We start from the raw sequence: 16,998 nt of genomic DNA on the forward strand, positions 1-16,998 counted from the left end.
CTGCAGTGCTCTGTGGTCAGTCCACATCAGAATCCCCATTTTACAGTATTGGAATGAAATCCTTTGCACAATGTGCACGTTTGCTTAAAAGCACAAAAGCTGATGTGGATTTCCCGGACCTGTAAGTTCACACGGTGAATTTTGGAGACATCTGTCTCTCACAGGTTGCTCTGTCTCTGTAATAAGCAGCAGCAGAATCCTGCTCGTGGCTCTGAGAGACTGATGGGCCAAAACTTACTGTGTGGTTGACACTTCCTGTCAGTCTTGGCAGTCTTGGCATCCTGTCTTGCTGCAAACGTTTGCAAGGACCTCATTGCTTTCTGTGACGTGCACCCTGCCCCAGGCAGGAGGGGCAGCCTAAACTCTGTGGAAAAGAGATAAAAACGAGCTGTCTCACTTTTCACTATATTTAAGTATAATAACGTGATATTTCTGTAAACTGTCAATATAGCAAGTTTGCTTCATTGAAAATATTCATCCTTGGATATATTTCTAGTGTTTCAGTCTTTCTCAAAAAGCAGGAGAAGGTTTGATCAGTGTGGACTCTAAGGCCTTATCTAATTCCTGATGACATTTCCCCCAGTGCTGTGCTGCCCTCACTGCTGTGCCAGTTAACTTGTTTTTCACGACCTCCTGTCAGTTTGTGCAGCCACATCTGAGCATTGAGCAGCTGATGCTGCCCTGGATGAACCTTCCACACAGGGAATAATGATACCCCCAGGAAAGCTGCAGACTCTGGGTGTTGGCCTTCCCTTCAGTGAGATAAACTATGCAGCTTGAGATCTCTGCCTCATTTCTGCTCTGGAGGAGGCTTGGAGGTTTGTCTTTTGGAGACAACCATCCTAATCCTCACAGCCTGCACGTGGCTGGCAGCAGAAACATTGCCTTAAAACTTCGTCCTGCACTTAAATGGGTTCTTCCCCTGTGTTGGGCAATTCCCCTGGAGCTTCACCCCATTGGGGCTCTGAGTGCTAACTGACTTTTCTCTCTCCAGCTCCTGTTGTTTTCTTGCTTTGTGAAGCCTTCAGCTGCTTTTCCCATCTATGGCTCTGTCCTAAGTGTTCCCAAGATTTGGCAAGGTGCTCACACTGCACAAAAAGATCATCTGGCATATGATAAATCTACTGCTGTGCTTGGTGCTTTGCTGTGGTAGGGAGACTTTGAGAATCTCAGAGAATGCAGAATCAGATCTACCATCCCTGTCTGGAGTCCTGATAAATAACAAAAGAGAAATCTTGCTTCCTGGTAGTTTTGGAAAGCTGTGGGCTGTGACAGCTTGCTTCCAACATAACCTGCCTCTTCAGCCATTCCCTCAACCTCCTTCTCTTTACATCCCTTCCTTAAGCTTGCAGTGCTCATTTATCTTCTGATCTGCATCAAGAATGTTCTGCTGTGAAACAGGGCTTGGCATTCCCTGTGCTCCCCAATCCCACCACAGCCCACCAGTCCCAGGCCTCCCGAGCTCATGGATAAAGGGTGATGGGCAGGGAGAGGCCTGTGCAGCAAACAGACATGTCCAGTTGGTGGGAGGCTGCTGTCCAGCTCTTTGATGTGCTATGGAAAAAAGGGGATTTTTGAGGAGTTGCCACCTCTCTGCAGTGAGGATGAGTCAGCACTGGGGAGATTATCATCTGTAGCCTCCCAGTGCACGAGGCTCCCCTTTGGTTTCACCAGCTGAACCACTTCCCGGTTTGGTCCCGTTACAGACAGGAAGGCTGGCTGGGATTTGTTTCGTGGGATGTCTGCAGTTCCTGGCAAGAGGAAGGACTTACAAGCTGGGTCATAGCTTTGAAGGCCCAGCAGGATTTTGGGATCCACACTTAATAGATCATAATATTTTGTCAGGAAACACTTCAGTCATTTACACAAGAAATCATGAACAGATGAACTGTCTTCTCCCTTCTACCTCTTGTGACAGGAGAACCCACCTGCATGTGAACCCCTTCCTGGGCAGATGGGGAGGGTTTGCAGGGCTCTGGCAAAGCAGGAACCTTTCACAGTCACCAGTGAAGGAACAGCTGCAGTTTCTCTCCTCTGTCTGCTCTGTGTGTATGAGCCACAGAGACTCTGCAGGCCCAGCCATGCCAAGAAGAAAAGGCACCAGCAGCTCCCAGTGCTTTCCACACAGGGTTAGGAATTTTCCAACCCTCTCCTGTGTGCTTTGGTCAGAGTTGCTTGGCTCCTGGCAGGGTGGGATAGGAATGTGGACCTTGGGCTTCCAAACTTCACATGGGCACTCTTTGCCTGCCCACTGCTCCCTGTGCCTTCTCCAGAGGCTCCAAGTGCTTCCCACCTCACAGTGATCGACCTCACAGCCTATCTGTGCAATTTTCTTCAAAGAAACTTCATGTCTGGTTTGTGTAGCTCCTAATCCCCCACAAGGCCATTTTCCTCAGGGGCAGAGGTGGAGTCAAGACTCTCCCATTCCTCAGATGTTTTGCACATTTTATTTTGCTGTTGGATTTCCCCCCCCCACCCCACCCCGTTTTTCCAAAGCCTGCTCTGAAGCTGGAGCCAGCAAGGGGAGGTGTATCCGTGCCTCAGTTGATTCCCTCTCTCTTCATCTCTTCATGACCCCACTTGCAACTGAACATACTTTCCATTGCCTCTGGAGCTCGCAAAGGGAGCCTTGGAAATGTGACAGCCCAAGGGCCCCGACAAAGAACAGATGCTTTCTGTAAGTCCCACAAGCTGCACAGGGTCTGAAGGGCTGCAGCTGGTGAATTTTGCAGCTGGACTCTTCCTGGAGCTGCCTCTCGCTTTTGGGCTTTAAGAAATTTCATTATTTGTTGCTCTGGGACTAAAACAAAAATAAAGTTGGGGAGGGGAAAGACATTTTAAAAGAAAACTTCTGCTTTGCAACCTCACGTCTGCTTCAGCAGCACAAAAAAAAGTGGGGCCTGGCAGGAGCAGGCAAAGGCTCAGAAAGACGTGACTGTGTCTGGCACAGAACTGTTACTAAATCTGAGTGGAAAGGGTGGTTTTTTTGCTTCCTCTTTTAACATAATCTTATTTTTTCAGTTCGGATTTGTGAGATGTGGAGTGTTACAGCATTTCTGGACTGTGAGGATGGTTGTCAAATGCTAACACAGGGAGTCCTTAAAGGATGAGAGTTGGAGGTAGCTGAAAAGTGTCCATGTGATTTGTTGCACTCTTTTCTGAGAATTCTTGGAAAATTTAGACTGTCTGGGTAAAGAGAGCCACATCTCTATTCCACTGGGAGGAAGATCCATCTCCAGTTGACAGCTTTGGTTTTGCTGGTGCTCACATCCCCAATACAAAAGTCAGGGACTCAGTCACGTTGCAAATAAAATAATTTTGCTCTTTTGGAGTCCTTTGGCGTAAAACCTTGGTCCATGCAGGACAGGAATGATCCCTGTCCTTTGTCAGGAGAGGGAAGCAGTGGCTGCTGAGAGGCCTGGTGACCACTCAGCAGCTTTGGCTGCAAGGACAACGCTGATCCAGTTCTGCTAAAACCTTCCTGCAGTGAGCTGGGGGCTGCAGCTGCTGCTCTGGTGCTGGGCAGGCACCTGGTGTGTCTCCAGGGTCCTGCAGGAGCTGGTGGAACCACTCCAGAGTCCAGGAGAGGCTGCAGGAGTTGTTAGCCAGGTAACACTGCCCTGTGCCAACCTGCTCTGCAGTGCCAGAGGCAACTGCCCTCTGTTCCTGCAGTGTGTTGCCTCTGCAGCAGGTACCTGAAGGAATCATGAAATTTGGAAAAAGACTGGGAAAAAATTTCCCTGACTGGGGTGTGGTGTATTTATGTTCTGTTCTCATGGTTCGTGGGGAGGGAGGTCGTCAGCTTTGTTGTTCTTTTTCCGCTGTCAAACTGTTGAATAATGATTCTGTTGCTGCTAAACTGGTTACAGGATCTGTCCCTGAGGATGGCTGTAATAAAATAAATAATAGGAAATGATCCACATATAAGTAGATATGTGGTGTTTTGTTCTAAAAATTGCCTTACTCTGCTGCAAAGGACACCCATCCTACAAAGCTATATATAGAGAATTCCAGGGAAAAGGCTGCTTGTCTTTTTCTGGAGCACAGGTTGGATCTTATTTAGGGTCTGAGCTCTGCCCACTTGACGTGAGCCATGATGGGGTGACAGATCCTCTCCTTGCTGGAGCTCCGTTTGATCGGGGGAAGAAGGGAGGGTTTACGTCCATCGCCTGGAGACAGAGGTGAAAACACTGGTAGCGTAAACACTCCATGTTGGGGATTTTCCAGCCGTGCCTAAGCAGTGACAAATAAAACATTCCTGCTTTGTGCTCCCGCTGGACGTGCTCTCCCTGTATGGTAGAGGACTGCGGGCTGCAGCCAGCGCTCCTGCCTGAGGCACGAGCAAATGAAAGAGAAATAAAAAAATAGAACTCTTCAGTACAAGAAATAAAACCATTCAGGACTTAAGGTGTACTCCCATCCCAGAGTGGTAAAATCCTGGTTTTTGTCTGGACACAGACAAGTTTTTAGTGCAGCCCTTGCCCTGCCAAGTGTTCTGTGCAACACTCGTGTTGTTGGGGAGCTGCTGAAACTTTGGATCCCAGGACATGGAGAAAACAAGTGTTGTGTGGCCCTGGCTGCAGGATCTGTCACACAATACCCAGAATAGAAGTTAATTGTGTCATTTTGAATGAGAAGTGAACTTTAGCAGCAGACCAGGAGGGAACCCTCCTTGGTGCACTGCTAGAATTTGCTCAGGGCACGCACAGGATGGTTGGAAAAAACCCAGCCTGGGCATGTCAGGATTCAAATAACGTGCACCCTCTCGTGGTTTATTCCTGTCACAGGGTGAGCACACCGGATGGTTTCTGTGTGGAACAGGCTGGGGATCCCCTCAGCTGCTGTTGATTTAAGAAAAGACTTACACTAAGATTTGTTCTGTATTTTATGGGGTTTTTTTCAATGTAAGAGCTATGCTACATTTGCTGTAAAAGGATTTCTGTCTTCAGTGTTTTTCAGACTCATTCTTTCACCTTGAAAGGCCAGTTCAATGTGCAGGTGACCTGTCCCTTGGCAAAGTTTGGGTTGACACCAGTGGGGATGGATATGAGGATACTGCAGCTGGAGCCCCCCTTGAAGATCAGCTTTCAAACCATTCCTCTTTTGGCAGCACTTCCACCTTTAATAAAGGTGATAAAGACAAGATCAAGGGCTCTGTTTCCCAGGTAGGTGTGTTTCCTTAGAGTGAAAAGCTGGTGTTTTTGTAGCAAGAGGCTGGAGGGAGGACCTGCACATTTCATTGGGGTGACACATTTGCAGATGGTTTGTGTCACTCCTGCTTAACTCCTAATTATTCACCTGTCTGGGGAGGCAAAGGAGCTTCAGGTGCTGCTCCAGAACAGCCTTTTCCATTACAGGCTGTTAACTGTCAGTATTTTGCATCTCAGGGGTGTTACAAAATCATCCCCACAGCAGCCTGGTGAAAAGAAGTGTATTTTCCCCAGGACAGGGGAGAGATCCTGACTTCTATTTGTTGATGTTTCCCCCCTGTTTTAGAGAGTAAAAAGCTCTGGAATTTCTTCAGGACTCCAGTATTTTGGACACTCCATTGCTGGTGGCTTTGATTTCCCTAATGATGGTCTCCAAGACAGGGCAGCAGGATCTCTGGAGAACGTGACTCTGCTCTGGTAGGTAATAAATGTTATTTTTTGGTGTGCTGGGGAAATGCTTCAAAGACAAATATAGAATCTGTGTTCCAAGCAGTGTGACATTATTCTATTTTTAATTCAGCATCAGAGGGACATAAAAAAATCTTTCCCAGTGCTAGAAATTATATAAAATATAAACCCTTTAGTTCAAGCTGCAAAGGCTTTTGCCTTTGTATGTCTAAAGCTTTGAGCAAGTATGAGATAGTGAACATAAAGGGATTAACACAGATCCAGGTCTGCCTGCAATTCAGCACTGATAGTTTAGGTCATTTAGACAAAAAATAACTTATTTACATACTGTCCCTCATTTTCAGTCACACACCTGCTCAGACAGCTGAGTGACCTGTGCAGTTCACAAAGGCTGAGACAGGGCAGATGCATTTGATTTTTCTTCTTGCATTTTGTATTTGAAAAACAAAATTCTAGATAAAGAGAGAACTGGAACTGATGGATAATGTGTTTATCTAATGGAAACATAAACAGGGTGTTTAATTCTGAAGCTCTGCCCTCACTGGTGTATTTTGGCTGTCTGTGCCTCCAGGCCCTTGGGATTTTGTGTGTTCTGAACGTTCCCAGCAGAAACTGGGATTGCTGTAAATAGGCCAGCCTGGTCCAGGTGACAAACCATGGAAACACTGAGCAATTCTTGTTCTTGCTGCCAGGCTTCCTTAAAACATTTTAATGTTTGAGTTCCAAAATTTATAGTTGATTCTGTTCCTTATCAGTAATTCACTGACTAGCTTGAGACCAGCTGTCCAGTCTCACCAGCAGGAGACTCAACCCTGAGAGAATCCTGATTTTCCAAAATAACAGCCTTGTTACAGCAAAACTATGCTTTGGTACAATCTCAGCTTTACTTCAGTGTCTCAACAAGGTAAAAACTGGGAATTGTGACCAGGTTGGAAAGTGCTGTCTCTACAGGGAGAAAGCAAACACAAGGAGGTTGGTTTTCACAATGTGTAGCTGAATTACTGACCACATTACCCAGGGAAAGGCATGGGAGGCAAATGTATAAAATGATCCAAACAAACATTTGAGGAGCTCGTGGTCCACTGATGGCTGTTAAACACAGTGGCCCAAAGAAAACATCCGAGCCAGAAGGTCCCTAAATATGCCAGGAGATGGAAACTGGAGCAGAGATGACGTGTCAGGACTTGTGCATTTTAATGCCTGGATATTTTCTTAACTTTTTGATCTTCCTTTCTTGTAGCCATGTGAGGTCCACTGTTTTTCCAGGGTTTTTCTGAGAATTAAACATGAGAAAAATGATAACATGGAGTTTCCTGTTCCTTGTTCCTATGCTGGACAGACACTACCTATCAGAAAATGCATTTTCAGGTAATAAAACACAAGCAAAGAGCTTTTTCTCTGTCCAGGATACAGTTTTTACTACTAAAAATAATTTTTTAAAAAAGTGGTTTTGTTAGCCATTGCATGTCATCTGCCCTCTGCTGCCTTCCTACTTTATTCTAGGTAGATTTAGGCCCAGGTTTTCCCCAAACAGATACTCCTGTCTTGTTTGGAGAATCTCATCTCTAAGGTTCAACCTCAAATCTGCTAAAAACTTTTGACCACATTTGTCCTGTGCCCCTGTGCAACATGAGATCAGGTGTTTCCTGTGAAGAAGGTACAAGATCTGTGTATTTTGTGCAGTACTTTTCAGATATTGAGCTCTCCACTGGAACTTGGATCAAGACTTATTATTTGAATGGGGTATTTGGTAGTAACAACCCTATAAATTTTATAATGAAGTCATTTAAAAAATAATTAAATTTTCAAATAATTTTTTTAGTTTGTTTGTTCCAAAACAGCATTTGGGACATTACAAACTTGTCATAAACTTCAAGGTTCAGTCTGACATCCTGTCTCCTCTGTTGCAGTGTAGTACAGGGTTCCTGCAAGCTAATCCAGCTCTTTTTCAGTCTGAAATCCCAATCACAGCTTCTGAGAAAACTCCATAAAGCTCTGTAAAGAGGCATCTTTTGCTGCTTTAGTAGCAGATAGGAGTCTTTCCCACAATTCAATATTTAATTAGGTGTCCATAAAGCTTAGGACAGAGAAGTGAGGACAACATTTAGCCCTGAGCAGTAATGAACACTAATGACCATTGTCAGGCTCTCAGGCATTATGATGTTGAGGGTACATTTATTTCCTAACAATAATTCATGAGATTCTTTAGTGTTGGCCAGCGTTGCTTAGTACTTACACACATATCTAATTATTAATTATCACTGAACTTCTCCAGAAACATCAGCCACAGGCAGTAGATATTTATTGATGAATAAAACTATTGCTAAAGGAAAATATAGTGTGTCTCTAATCTGGCACAGCGTATGAACATATTTATTCAAGAAAAAAATATCATATCTGGAAAAGAAATTAATATCATTGCCCTGTAGCAATCCAGGAGTAAACAACTGGCATTTCTTTGACAAGACCTTGTCCCCAGTGAAGACTTCTCATGCTGTTGGTAATAAACCTTATTCTGGGAGCTGAACTACAAAACATCATCAATTTAGGACTGACTTATCACTAGAGGGTCTTTTAGTTCCAGCTTCTCCTCAGCTGAGGTCATGGGAACTTTGGGTTTCAGAGGATGTGTGTGTATATGCAAAGATATTCTGAATCTGCTCCCTTAGAAAAATTAGGACTGTTTGGTGTGACCTGATCTGTGTTTGCTTTCAGTTCCCTGGCATGGACTGCAGCAGCAGGACTGTCTGTGCTGCTCATTTGGCTTTGACAAGGCAGATTTGGTGAGTCATGGTAGTTTTGTTATCCAGATTTTGCATTTAGAGTTCATATAAAATGTCATCTTTGTGCAAAAGACGTTTTCTTCGAATTCTCAGTGTTGTCCTCTTGCTGACATGACTTTCCATTCAATTCATCCTTTCCATAATACCACAATTCACACAGTGCTCTCTGTGCCTCTGTGGGCATGGCTGGGTGTTCTCAAGGCTGGGAATCTCAGAGCACAGACCAAGCTTTGAACAACTACAATCATCCTAAAAATCCCAGCACTGGCATTTAATTATGAACATAAGATTTTGGTTCAGGCTGATGCACAGCACTACAGCAAAGAGCTGCTCAGTTCCCCTGGCCTTACATAAACCAGAAGGCATCACTTCATTGTAAAAATATACCCTGGAGATTGACTGAAGAGCTGATCAAGTGGAACAGAGCTTAAAGTCAGCCTTGTTGTAAAACAGGAGAGATAAAATGTTACATAAAGCATGGAAGTGTCTGCCTTTGATATTAAGAAGCATTTTCCTACACACCCTGGATATTGAATAATTAATTGGGCTATTGCATTGTCCTGCCTGTGAAAGCAATTGGAGGGAGTAATTCCCAGAACCAGGATGCTTCAGGCCTCTCATTAAAAAAAGACCCTTTTCCTGTCTGATTCTAGATAGGAGTCACTGCTGGGCCACACTGAAGAGTGCCCATGAACGTTTCACTAATGGAGGTGACTCCTGTGCGACAACTCCTGTCCTGAACCACCCCAAAAACTTATTTTGGGAAGGTGACAGCCAAGGTGGGGTTGTAGAACAGCCCCACAGCTCACAGCAAACTGCTGAAAGGAAACCCAGCACAGACACTGAAGCAATTTATTACCCAAACAAACCTTGCAATGAGCTCCAGGGGAGGGAGGGAGCATTTCAGTTGTTAGGACTAGAGCCTAAATACTGGATTTATCTGATTTAAGGCTCTCAAGCTTTTATTGGGCTATTTGTGCCTAATTCGTTTTATGGGAGCAGACCCAGGCTGAGTTGAATTTCCCAGTGTTTTTATCTAGCATTAAGAGCGTTCCTGATCCTTTGGCAGCCATCCTCTCCTGCTGGTCACTGTGGCCAACCAACACCACTATCTGCTGCAGTCTGTGACTGCAGAACTGGGCAGCCTGTGCTCAAGGAGACAACTGTGAGTAGAAATCATTAATTTCCCTTTTCCCTGCCTCTAAATGATACTCTGAGTAGCTGCTCTTCATCCTTTTTCTCTACAACCAGGCCAGAGCTGCTCTTCCTTCTAAATTCAGGTCATGGCTGGGGGGGGCATTTCCTCAAGGCAAGAGATAATTTTTATATTCCTGCACTAAATGTCTGATTTTTCCAGGAGGGAATGATGGGCAGAAAATACACCAGTCACCATGTTTTATCAGTACCCTGGTGAGTTAGAGTATTTACAGGGTAACTGATATTTTGCCTGTCTTTTCCCTCAAAATAGGCAAAATTTTCAGAGATTTAGCAATTAAATGAAAGCATGATCCAAAATAGGTCTGCAATCACCATGAATATCACTGACTGGTGTTGTCTTCATCATAAAATCCACTGTGAACTGGAAACACCAGAATTCCTACCTGGAGATCATTTGACTTATCAGTCACTGGTTACATGAAACCAGGCTTGTTCTTTTGAGCCTTCCAAAGCCTTTAGATCCATGTGAAAAATCTTCCCTTAGGATAATTTTGACTTTGCTCATTCTTCCTTGTTTCAGTAAAAGATGGAGCACCCTTGAAGGGCCTAATTTAGGTGTAGCACAAATTAAAAAAAACCCTCGTGTTTTCTGAAGTGGCAAACTGGGTTCTGGCATCCTCCTTCCTTAGCAGGGAGAACAGAGCATTAAAATATATAACCCTGCTCTGTTCCAAGTAAAGCTTTCACTCCAAGTGACTGGGATGAAAATATTTATTCAGGGCATTTATCTTGATTAGGAGGAAGTTACCATTCTGATTCCTTTCTTGGAATTTATGGGGAACTGACTCCCATTAAAATTTATGGGCACTGGCTAGTACACAAGATTTTTTTCTGTATTTATTTTAATCAGAGAGCATCTTTAAAAAGAAAATGAGGGCTCATCTGTGGCAGCTGCACTGCCTTGGAAGCACAGTTTAAGGCAAAGGTTTCTATATTAATTTAATGTTCAGCTCTGTGAGGGGTAGAAGCTTTAAATTTTGACTAATGAAAATCACTACGTGTTCACAAATGAGCAAACTGGTTTGCAGGGAAACATTCCAAGGCAATGGCAGCTTTCAAAATCTGTAGTAACAACGGGCTGCTCCAACACCACTGCCCCATGTCACCCCTGGGCTGGCACCTCTCCTTTCTTAGTTCCTGCCACTGTCCCATCCTTCCTGCACAGCCCAAATCAGCAGTTCTCAAACCACAGAAACAAAGGACCAAGGCAGGCAAAGAATAACATGGTTTATCCTTTTTTTTTTTTTTTAAAGCATAAATGCAAATAGCACCATTGTGACTGAAGAACATCCCTTATATCAGATAAGCATTCACTGCAGTTCTTACCAAGTAGGTTTACAGAATATTCAAATTTATTGCATTACTTAGTCAATTAGAGATGAAAACAAGATTGAGAGGATGCCTGGTAAGATCCCAGTACAATTTCCATCTTAATAATTTCAAGCACTGCAGGTTGTTGAGTCGCTTTCTGTGGTACTGGACAGCACAAGGAGAGTCTGGAAGGCAGAACAGTAAAACCATCACAGCTGGGGGTACTCAGGGTCTCCAACTGCTGAGCTTGTACAAAGAAGACTTCAAGAAAGGGTCAAAGATGCTTTTAATTGGTAAAGTGCACATATACACATTTACATAGACAGGCTGCACAGAGAGCACTCCAGTTATAATGAATTTGATGATGCTGCCTCTTAATTTCTTAATGCATCTGTGTCACTGGTTAACAATCTAATTCACTTTTCACTTGGTCAGTTGTTCTCTTTAGACCAGTTTCTTTAATGAATGTGAATACTGGCAAAGGACTTCTGAAAACAAAGAGCTGGGATTTAATGTAAGGATAGCTTCCAATTTAGGGCACCTGGTGCACCTGCAGTCAGGACTAAAGAACAACTATTACCTTCTGCATTTTCTTCTGTGATAAATGGAGAAATTGCTTCAAGTGCTACTACCAAGTTACAGATTTGGGTTCCTATCAGCATACAAGGTCACAAAATTACCACCATCAAAACCACATCAAGAACACACATACTTTGTCTTATTTTTTTTCAAAATCAGATACATCTTCCTTGGTCCTTAAGAGAGGGAACCCCCTCCCCATATATTCCAGATTAGTGGGTTTAAAACACTTTACAGAAACTTTTACATATTAACATTTTGTACCATCATTCCAGGTAGAAATTTCACCAAACTGAACAAAAGTTCTGTTTTAAAAACTAAATAAAAGGGTGGATTTTCCCCTTTCTGTCTCCAGTGAAGCAACAATGTTCACCCTCGTCCTCACTGTCCAGAACTGAAGGGTTTTTTCCTTTAAAAAAGAAAATGTAAAAAGCCAATATAGTAAGAAAACAACCTTTAATAATCTAAGACTAAAAAGGTAAAAAAAAATTATGTGAAATTCAAAGCATTTATTGAGCCTTAATTTATTTATTCAAACCTTTCTCAAAAGTCCACTTGACAAAAGTTGACACAAGTCAACAGGAAGGGTTGTCTCCCCTCCACCACCCCTCAAAACCAGTAGATATGGAAAAATCTTAGAGCAGAAGACTTTTTGGGGGGATTTTTTTAGACATTTTTTATAGTGTATTATTCACACTGGGAATCATAACACTTCATTGTGCCAACGTGTAAAAAGATCATGTATCCAAAAAAAAAGCAGAGGAGAAAGGCAGAATCAGTGACTTAGTCCTTGGTCACTGGAAAAGGCTGCTGTTGAGTAAAACATCGTGGGCAGACTCGAAGGTCAGCACCTCCTTGTGGAACTTGGTGAGCTGTGTCTTTGTTTTCCTCAGGGCAGGAGTTGTTGCCTTTCTCTTGTACCTCATGTCATTCAAAAGTTTATCTGCCAGGTAGTGCAGCCAGAGGACGTTGCTGTGAGGGTGATAGTCAGTCCAGCAGTTGGAATTCTCTGCTTTCATCTGCCTGTAGATGTCAAACTGGTAGTCCCCTGTGCCTTGGAACAGCTCCTCATCCGTGGAGAGGTCACAGAACACGGTCAGCCCATCCTTCTCCAGCCGGGACAGGGTGTAGTCGATGATGTTGACGTGAATCCCTGCTGTGGGGATCGTGTGTGTTGCCCCATTCAGCACATATTGAAGTTCCTTTGCATCTGTTTTTTTGACCAGCACGTTCCCCCAGTGCAGGTCCCTGTGCTCGAAGTGCAGTTCCTGCTCTGCCACGGCCAGGGAGGCAGTGACCTGGTGCAAAATGCTTTTTGCTGATTCCACTGAGGAGAAACTGCACCTCTTGTGCTCCAAGTCACTGCCTCCAAATTCAAACTCCAGAACCATGAAGAGCTGCTCGTCCCCAAAAAGGTCTGGCCGGTCGTTTTCTGATCCCATTTCTTTGTGGTATTTGTCCCAGGCTTCCAGGAGATACTTGGGATAGGCCCCTTGGACACAGTGCACAGAGTACAGGCTGATGAACCCAACAGTCCTATTCACAGATTCCTCAGACAGAAGACTGAGTTCTTTTGAAATTATTACCTCAGGCAGAATCTCCCCAAAGCTCTTTTGAGCTTCACCATTTACTTTCTCAGTCCCTTCAATGGGAATTATTTTTAGGGCCACGGGCCCTCTCTCACTGTTGATCTGGAACACCTCTCCAAACACCCCTTCTCCAATTTTCTTGCAATCTTTCATCTTATCTAAAGGAATGCATTCCTCAAAAGCAACAGGCCCTTCCTGGTGGCATTCCCCAAACACCTTCTCTGCGTCTGTAAGCATCAGCTCCAGGACAGAGGAATCCCTGGGAGCCAGCAGGATAATGGAGGAGGCAGACCAGGAGCAGCCCTGAGCCCTCCCAGCCGACAGGCTGGCTTGGTACCCTGACAGCTGGGATTTCCCTGCCGGGGTACAGAGGATGCTGCTGCAGAAACTGTCCTCAGTGGTCACTCTCTTCTTCTTATGGAAGGACAGGGACGCTCGAACTCTGGCCCAGGAATACGAGCTATTGAGGAGTGAACAGTCATTATCTCTTACATCTACAGACATCTCCAGAACACCCTTCTGCGCTCGTTTTTGCCTCGCCTGTGGTCTGAGGGAGGAGTTGTTAGGCTGCTGCTGCCTCTTGTTTTTGAGCCTTTTTGGGCGGAGCCTCGTGTGCCTCCCCCAGCGGCTGGCGCTGAAGCCACTGATACAGGCTTTCCTGCAGGTGCTGCCCTCTCCAGAGCCTTGGAAAGGCTTGGTCCTTTTATATTTACTCTCCAAGATTCCTGGGCGGCCCACGGGAGATTCTGGCTGCTGGCAGGTGGGTTGAACATCAGCCTTTTTGTTGAGCTTCATGCTCACCATCCTCCTTGGCACCTCCTGACGGTCCAAGACCACCACTGGCACGAGCTGGTACCCCTTGGCTGGGCCTGTGTGACAACCCGAGCTCCCTTTTGCTGAGTCTCTGGTGAGATGCTCACGCTGCCCATCAGAAGTGGCACCGTCGCAGGGCGCAGCGAGCTGTGTCTCACCCCGAGCGGGCGACAAAGCGCTTGGGGATTTCTGTGAGGTCGAGGCAGCTTGTGCCCGGCAGGGCTCCCCCCGCACCGACGACCTCAGCACACGGCGGGGCTCCTGCAGCCCCGGGTCGGGCTCAGCGCTCTCGAGTGAGATCCACTCCTGCTCCTTCTCCTCCTCCTCCTCCTCCTCGGTGCTGTTCCTGCCCCGCAGCGCCGGGCGCTGCCCCGAGCGATGCCCGGCGGGCGGCGGGTGATGTTCCAGCCCCGATCCGCTCTCTATGGTGGTGCTGAGCAGGAGCGGGGCGAGCCGGACCTGCGGGGCGCGGCGGCGGGGGCGGCGGGGCGGGGGGCTGTCCCCGAGCCCCGAGCACGACCCGGAGCCGCCGTCGGTGGCGGAGCTGAACAAGACGAGGCTGCCGGCGGCGGGCGGGGCGGGGCGGCGGGGCCGCGCCGGGGGCGGCCATTGCGGGGTGCTGCACAGCAGCGGGGCAGCCGCGGGGCACGGCGGGCCCTGCCGGCGGCGCCGGGCACGGCGCGGCGGGGACGGGGAGGGCGAGGAGAGGGACGGGGAAGACGAGGAGAGGGGCGAGGAGAGGGACGGCTCCGGCTCCTGGTTCTCTTTCCCCCGCGTCTCCCGCCTGCGGTCCCGCAGCCGCTGGGCCCAGGCCCGGCGCTTACCCCCGGCCCGCGGCCGGCAGTCGCTGGGCGGCAAGAAGTCCGGGTCGTCCTCCGAGCGCGCGGATAAGGCGCTGGAACCGGCCGAGGTGGAGCTGAAGAAGCGCTTGCGGTCCTGCGGCGGCGAGATCCAGCGGTCGGGCGGCTGCAGCGGGCGCAGGTACCCGGCGCGGCGGGAGTAGGTGCGGAGGAGGCGCGGCCGCGGCAGCATCGCGGGGAGGGAGGGAAGGAGGGAGGGATGGATGGAAGGAAGGAAGGAGGGAGAGAAGGATCCCGGATCCCCGGGCCGGGGGAGCGCGCCCGCCGCCCGTTCAAACCGCTATCGCGAGAGCGCGCGAGAGCGCGGCGGGGCCCGCCGCACCGGGGCGGGGCCGGGGGAGGACACGCCCCCATTGACCACGCCCTCCTATCCCGGTCCCGGTCCTGGTCCTGGTCCTGGTCCTGCTCTCCCGCAGTGTCCCGGCGGTGCTGGCACCGGCCGCTGCCGTGTCACAGACCCGCTCCGCTGCCTGTCAGAGCCCCCGGCACGGGCGGTGCCAGCGCTGCTCCATCCAGGCCCGCAGGGACGCGTCACGGCAGGACTGGCTTTACACGTGTGTTCTGTACATGCTCATACATGTGTGTATATGTAGACATGTATTTATACATGTGCAAATGTGTGTATATCTATGTATGCATGTGTTCTATACATATCTATGTATGCATGTGTTCTATACATGTCCATACATGTATATATGTACACATGTATCCTATACATGTGCATACATATATGTGTATATATGTATCCTATACATGTGCATACATGTATATATGTACACATGTATCCTATACATGTGCATACATGCATATATGTGTGTATATATGTATATATGTATTCTATACATATGCATACATGTAAATATGTGTGTGTATGTATGTATACATGCATTCTATACATGTGCATACATGTACATATATATGTATATATGTGTATACCTGTACTCTACACATGTGCATTCATGTATATATATATCTATACATGTATTTTATACATGTGCACACGTGTATATATATGTATACATGTGTTCTATACGTGTGCATAGAATGTAATTCTATATTACATTTTTATAGAATTTGTATGTATATGTATGTATATATATCTGTGCATATTACATTTTATAGGATTCTGTACATGTACATAGAATATGATGTGTGTGTGTACACGTGCACATGTGCTCAACACGTGTGTACAGAATACATGTGTCACTTTACTGAGAGGGTGATGAGGCCCTGGTGCAGGTTTAGCCTGGGGAGGTTGTGAATGCCCCTGCCCTGGCAGTGCTCAAAGCCAGGTTGGATAAGTCTTGGAGCAACCTGGTTCTAGTGGGAGGTGTCCCTGCACATGGAAGGAGGGGTTTGGGAGTAGGTGGTCTTTTAAGGTCACTTCCAACCCTCATTTCATGGTTCTGTGTTTACACGTGTGTACGTGAATACAGGTATTCTACATGTGTGAAAATACACACGTATTTTCCATGCATGTATGGTTCTGTTTCCCACCCCCGCAGAGCAACAGGGAAGTTTTATTCACGGAACTGTCTCCCAGCAGGCACTCAGTGCTCAGCAGAGGTGCTGCAGCTCTCCTGCTTCCTCCCGAAATTGCTCCTTGTGCAATGACTCTTAGAGCACTCCAGGCTTTTGCCGCTCCTGGTGTTGTCACAGCCATAACTCAGGCTGTGGACACGGGACACAGCTTGGTGGCAGCACAGGACCGTGTGCTTCTTGCAGTCTGAGTGAGGCTTTGCTGAAAAGCAGCTGAGGTTTCGTTCCTTTTGTTTCTTTTTCCATAGTTCTTAAAAAGCAGAACTGCTGGTCCCTGGAAAAATCACCTTGAGCAGAGGACTCGAGTTGGGTCTGAAAGAGGAGATGTGAGGGTCACACAGGCAGCTGGGCCCTTCTGTTGGGGCAGGAACAAGTGGGACATCCTGGTGGTTTTGCTGAGTCTAGAGAATTGATCAAGTCCCAGAGTTAAATTCTGGACCTTTTGTTCTGCCACTGAGTTTAGTGAAATCAGGTTTTGACTGTAGGACAGAAGCAGAGGGAGGTTATTTGCTAGTGCAGATCAGAAAAGCTTTTAGGGTACTTTATTGAACTCTGTATTGATGCAGCCAACACAGAGGCCTCTTGTCCTCTCAGGGATTTCAATATCAATATTCCCTCTCTTTCCCAAGAATGGACACTTGGTAGTGTTCCTATCTCTGTCCCTATTTGTGTGGTTGTTTTATTTCTG

At 46.7% G+C, this 16,998-nt stretch overlaps 1 protein-coding gene and 1 long non-coding RNA gene across 2 annotated transcripts; one reads left to right on the plus strand and one right to left on the minus strand.

Annotated features, from left to right (window-relative positions):
- Window positions 1-128: 128 nt before the first annotated feature.
- LOC116796910 lies at window positions 129-9,457 on the plus strand. Its single transcript, XR_004360523.1, has 5 exons — window positions 129-5,165; window positions 5,497-5,627; window positions 6,859-6,986; window positions 8,334-8,401; window positions 9,055-9,457. It is a non-coding gene; the product is annotated as an uncharacterized LOC116796910 (long non-coding RNA).
- A 1,741-nt stretch (window positions 9,458-11,198) lies between these two features.
- On the minus strand, window positions 11,199-15,047 carry HASPIN (histone H3 associated protein kinase). The gene has a single exon (XM_032707902.1). It carries the CDS (start codon window positions 14,941-14,943, stop codon window positions 12,304-12,306), a length of 2,640 nt encoding a protein of 879 aa, XP_032563793.1. The 5' UTR covers window positions 14,944-15,047; the 3' UTR covers window positions 11,199-12,303.
- Window positions 15,048-16,998: the final 1,951 nt, after the last annotated feature.

Source organism: Chiroxiphia lanceolata, chromosome 20 (assembly GCF_009829145.1).
Source record: "Chiroxiphia lanceolata isolate bChiLan1 chromosome 20, bChiLan1.pri, whole genome shotgun sequence".
Lineage (NCBI taxonomy): Eukaryota > Metazoa > Chordata > Aves > Passeriformes > Pipridae > Chiroxiphia > Chiroxiphia lanceolata.

Coding starts and splice junctions, on each gene's coding strand:
- HASPIN (XM_032707902.1), bottom strand. CDS start 14,943: ATGCTGCCGCGGCCGCGCCTCCTCCGCACCTACTCCCGCCGCGCCGGG.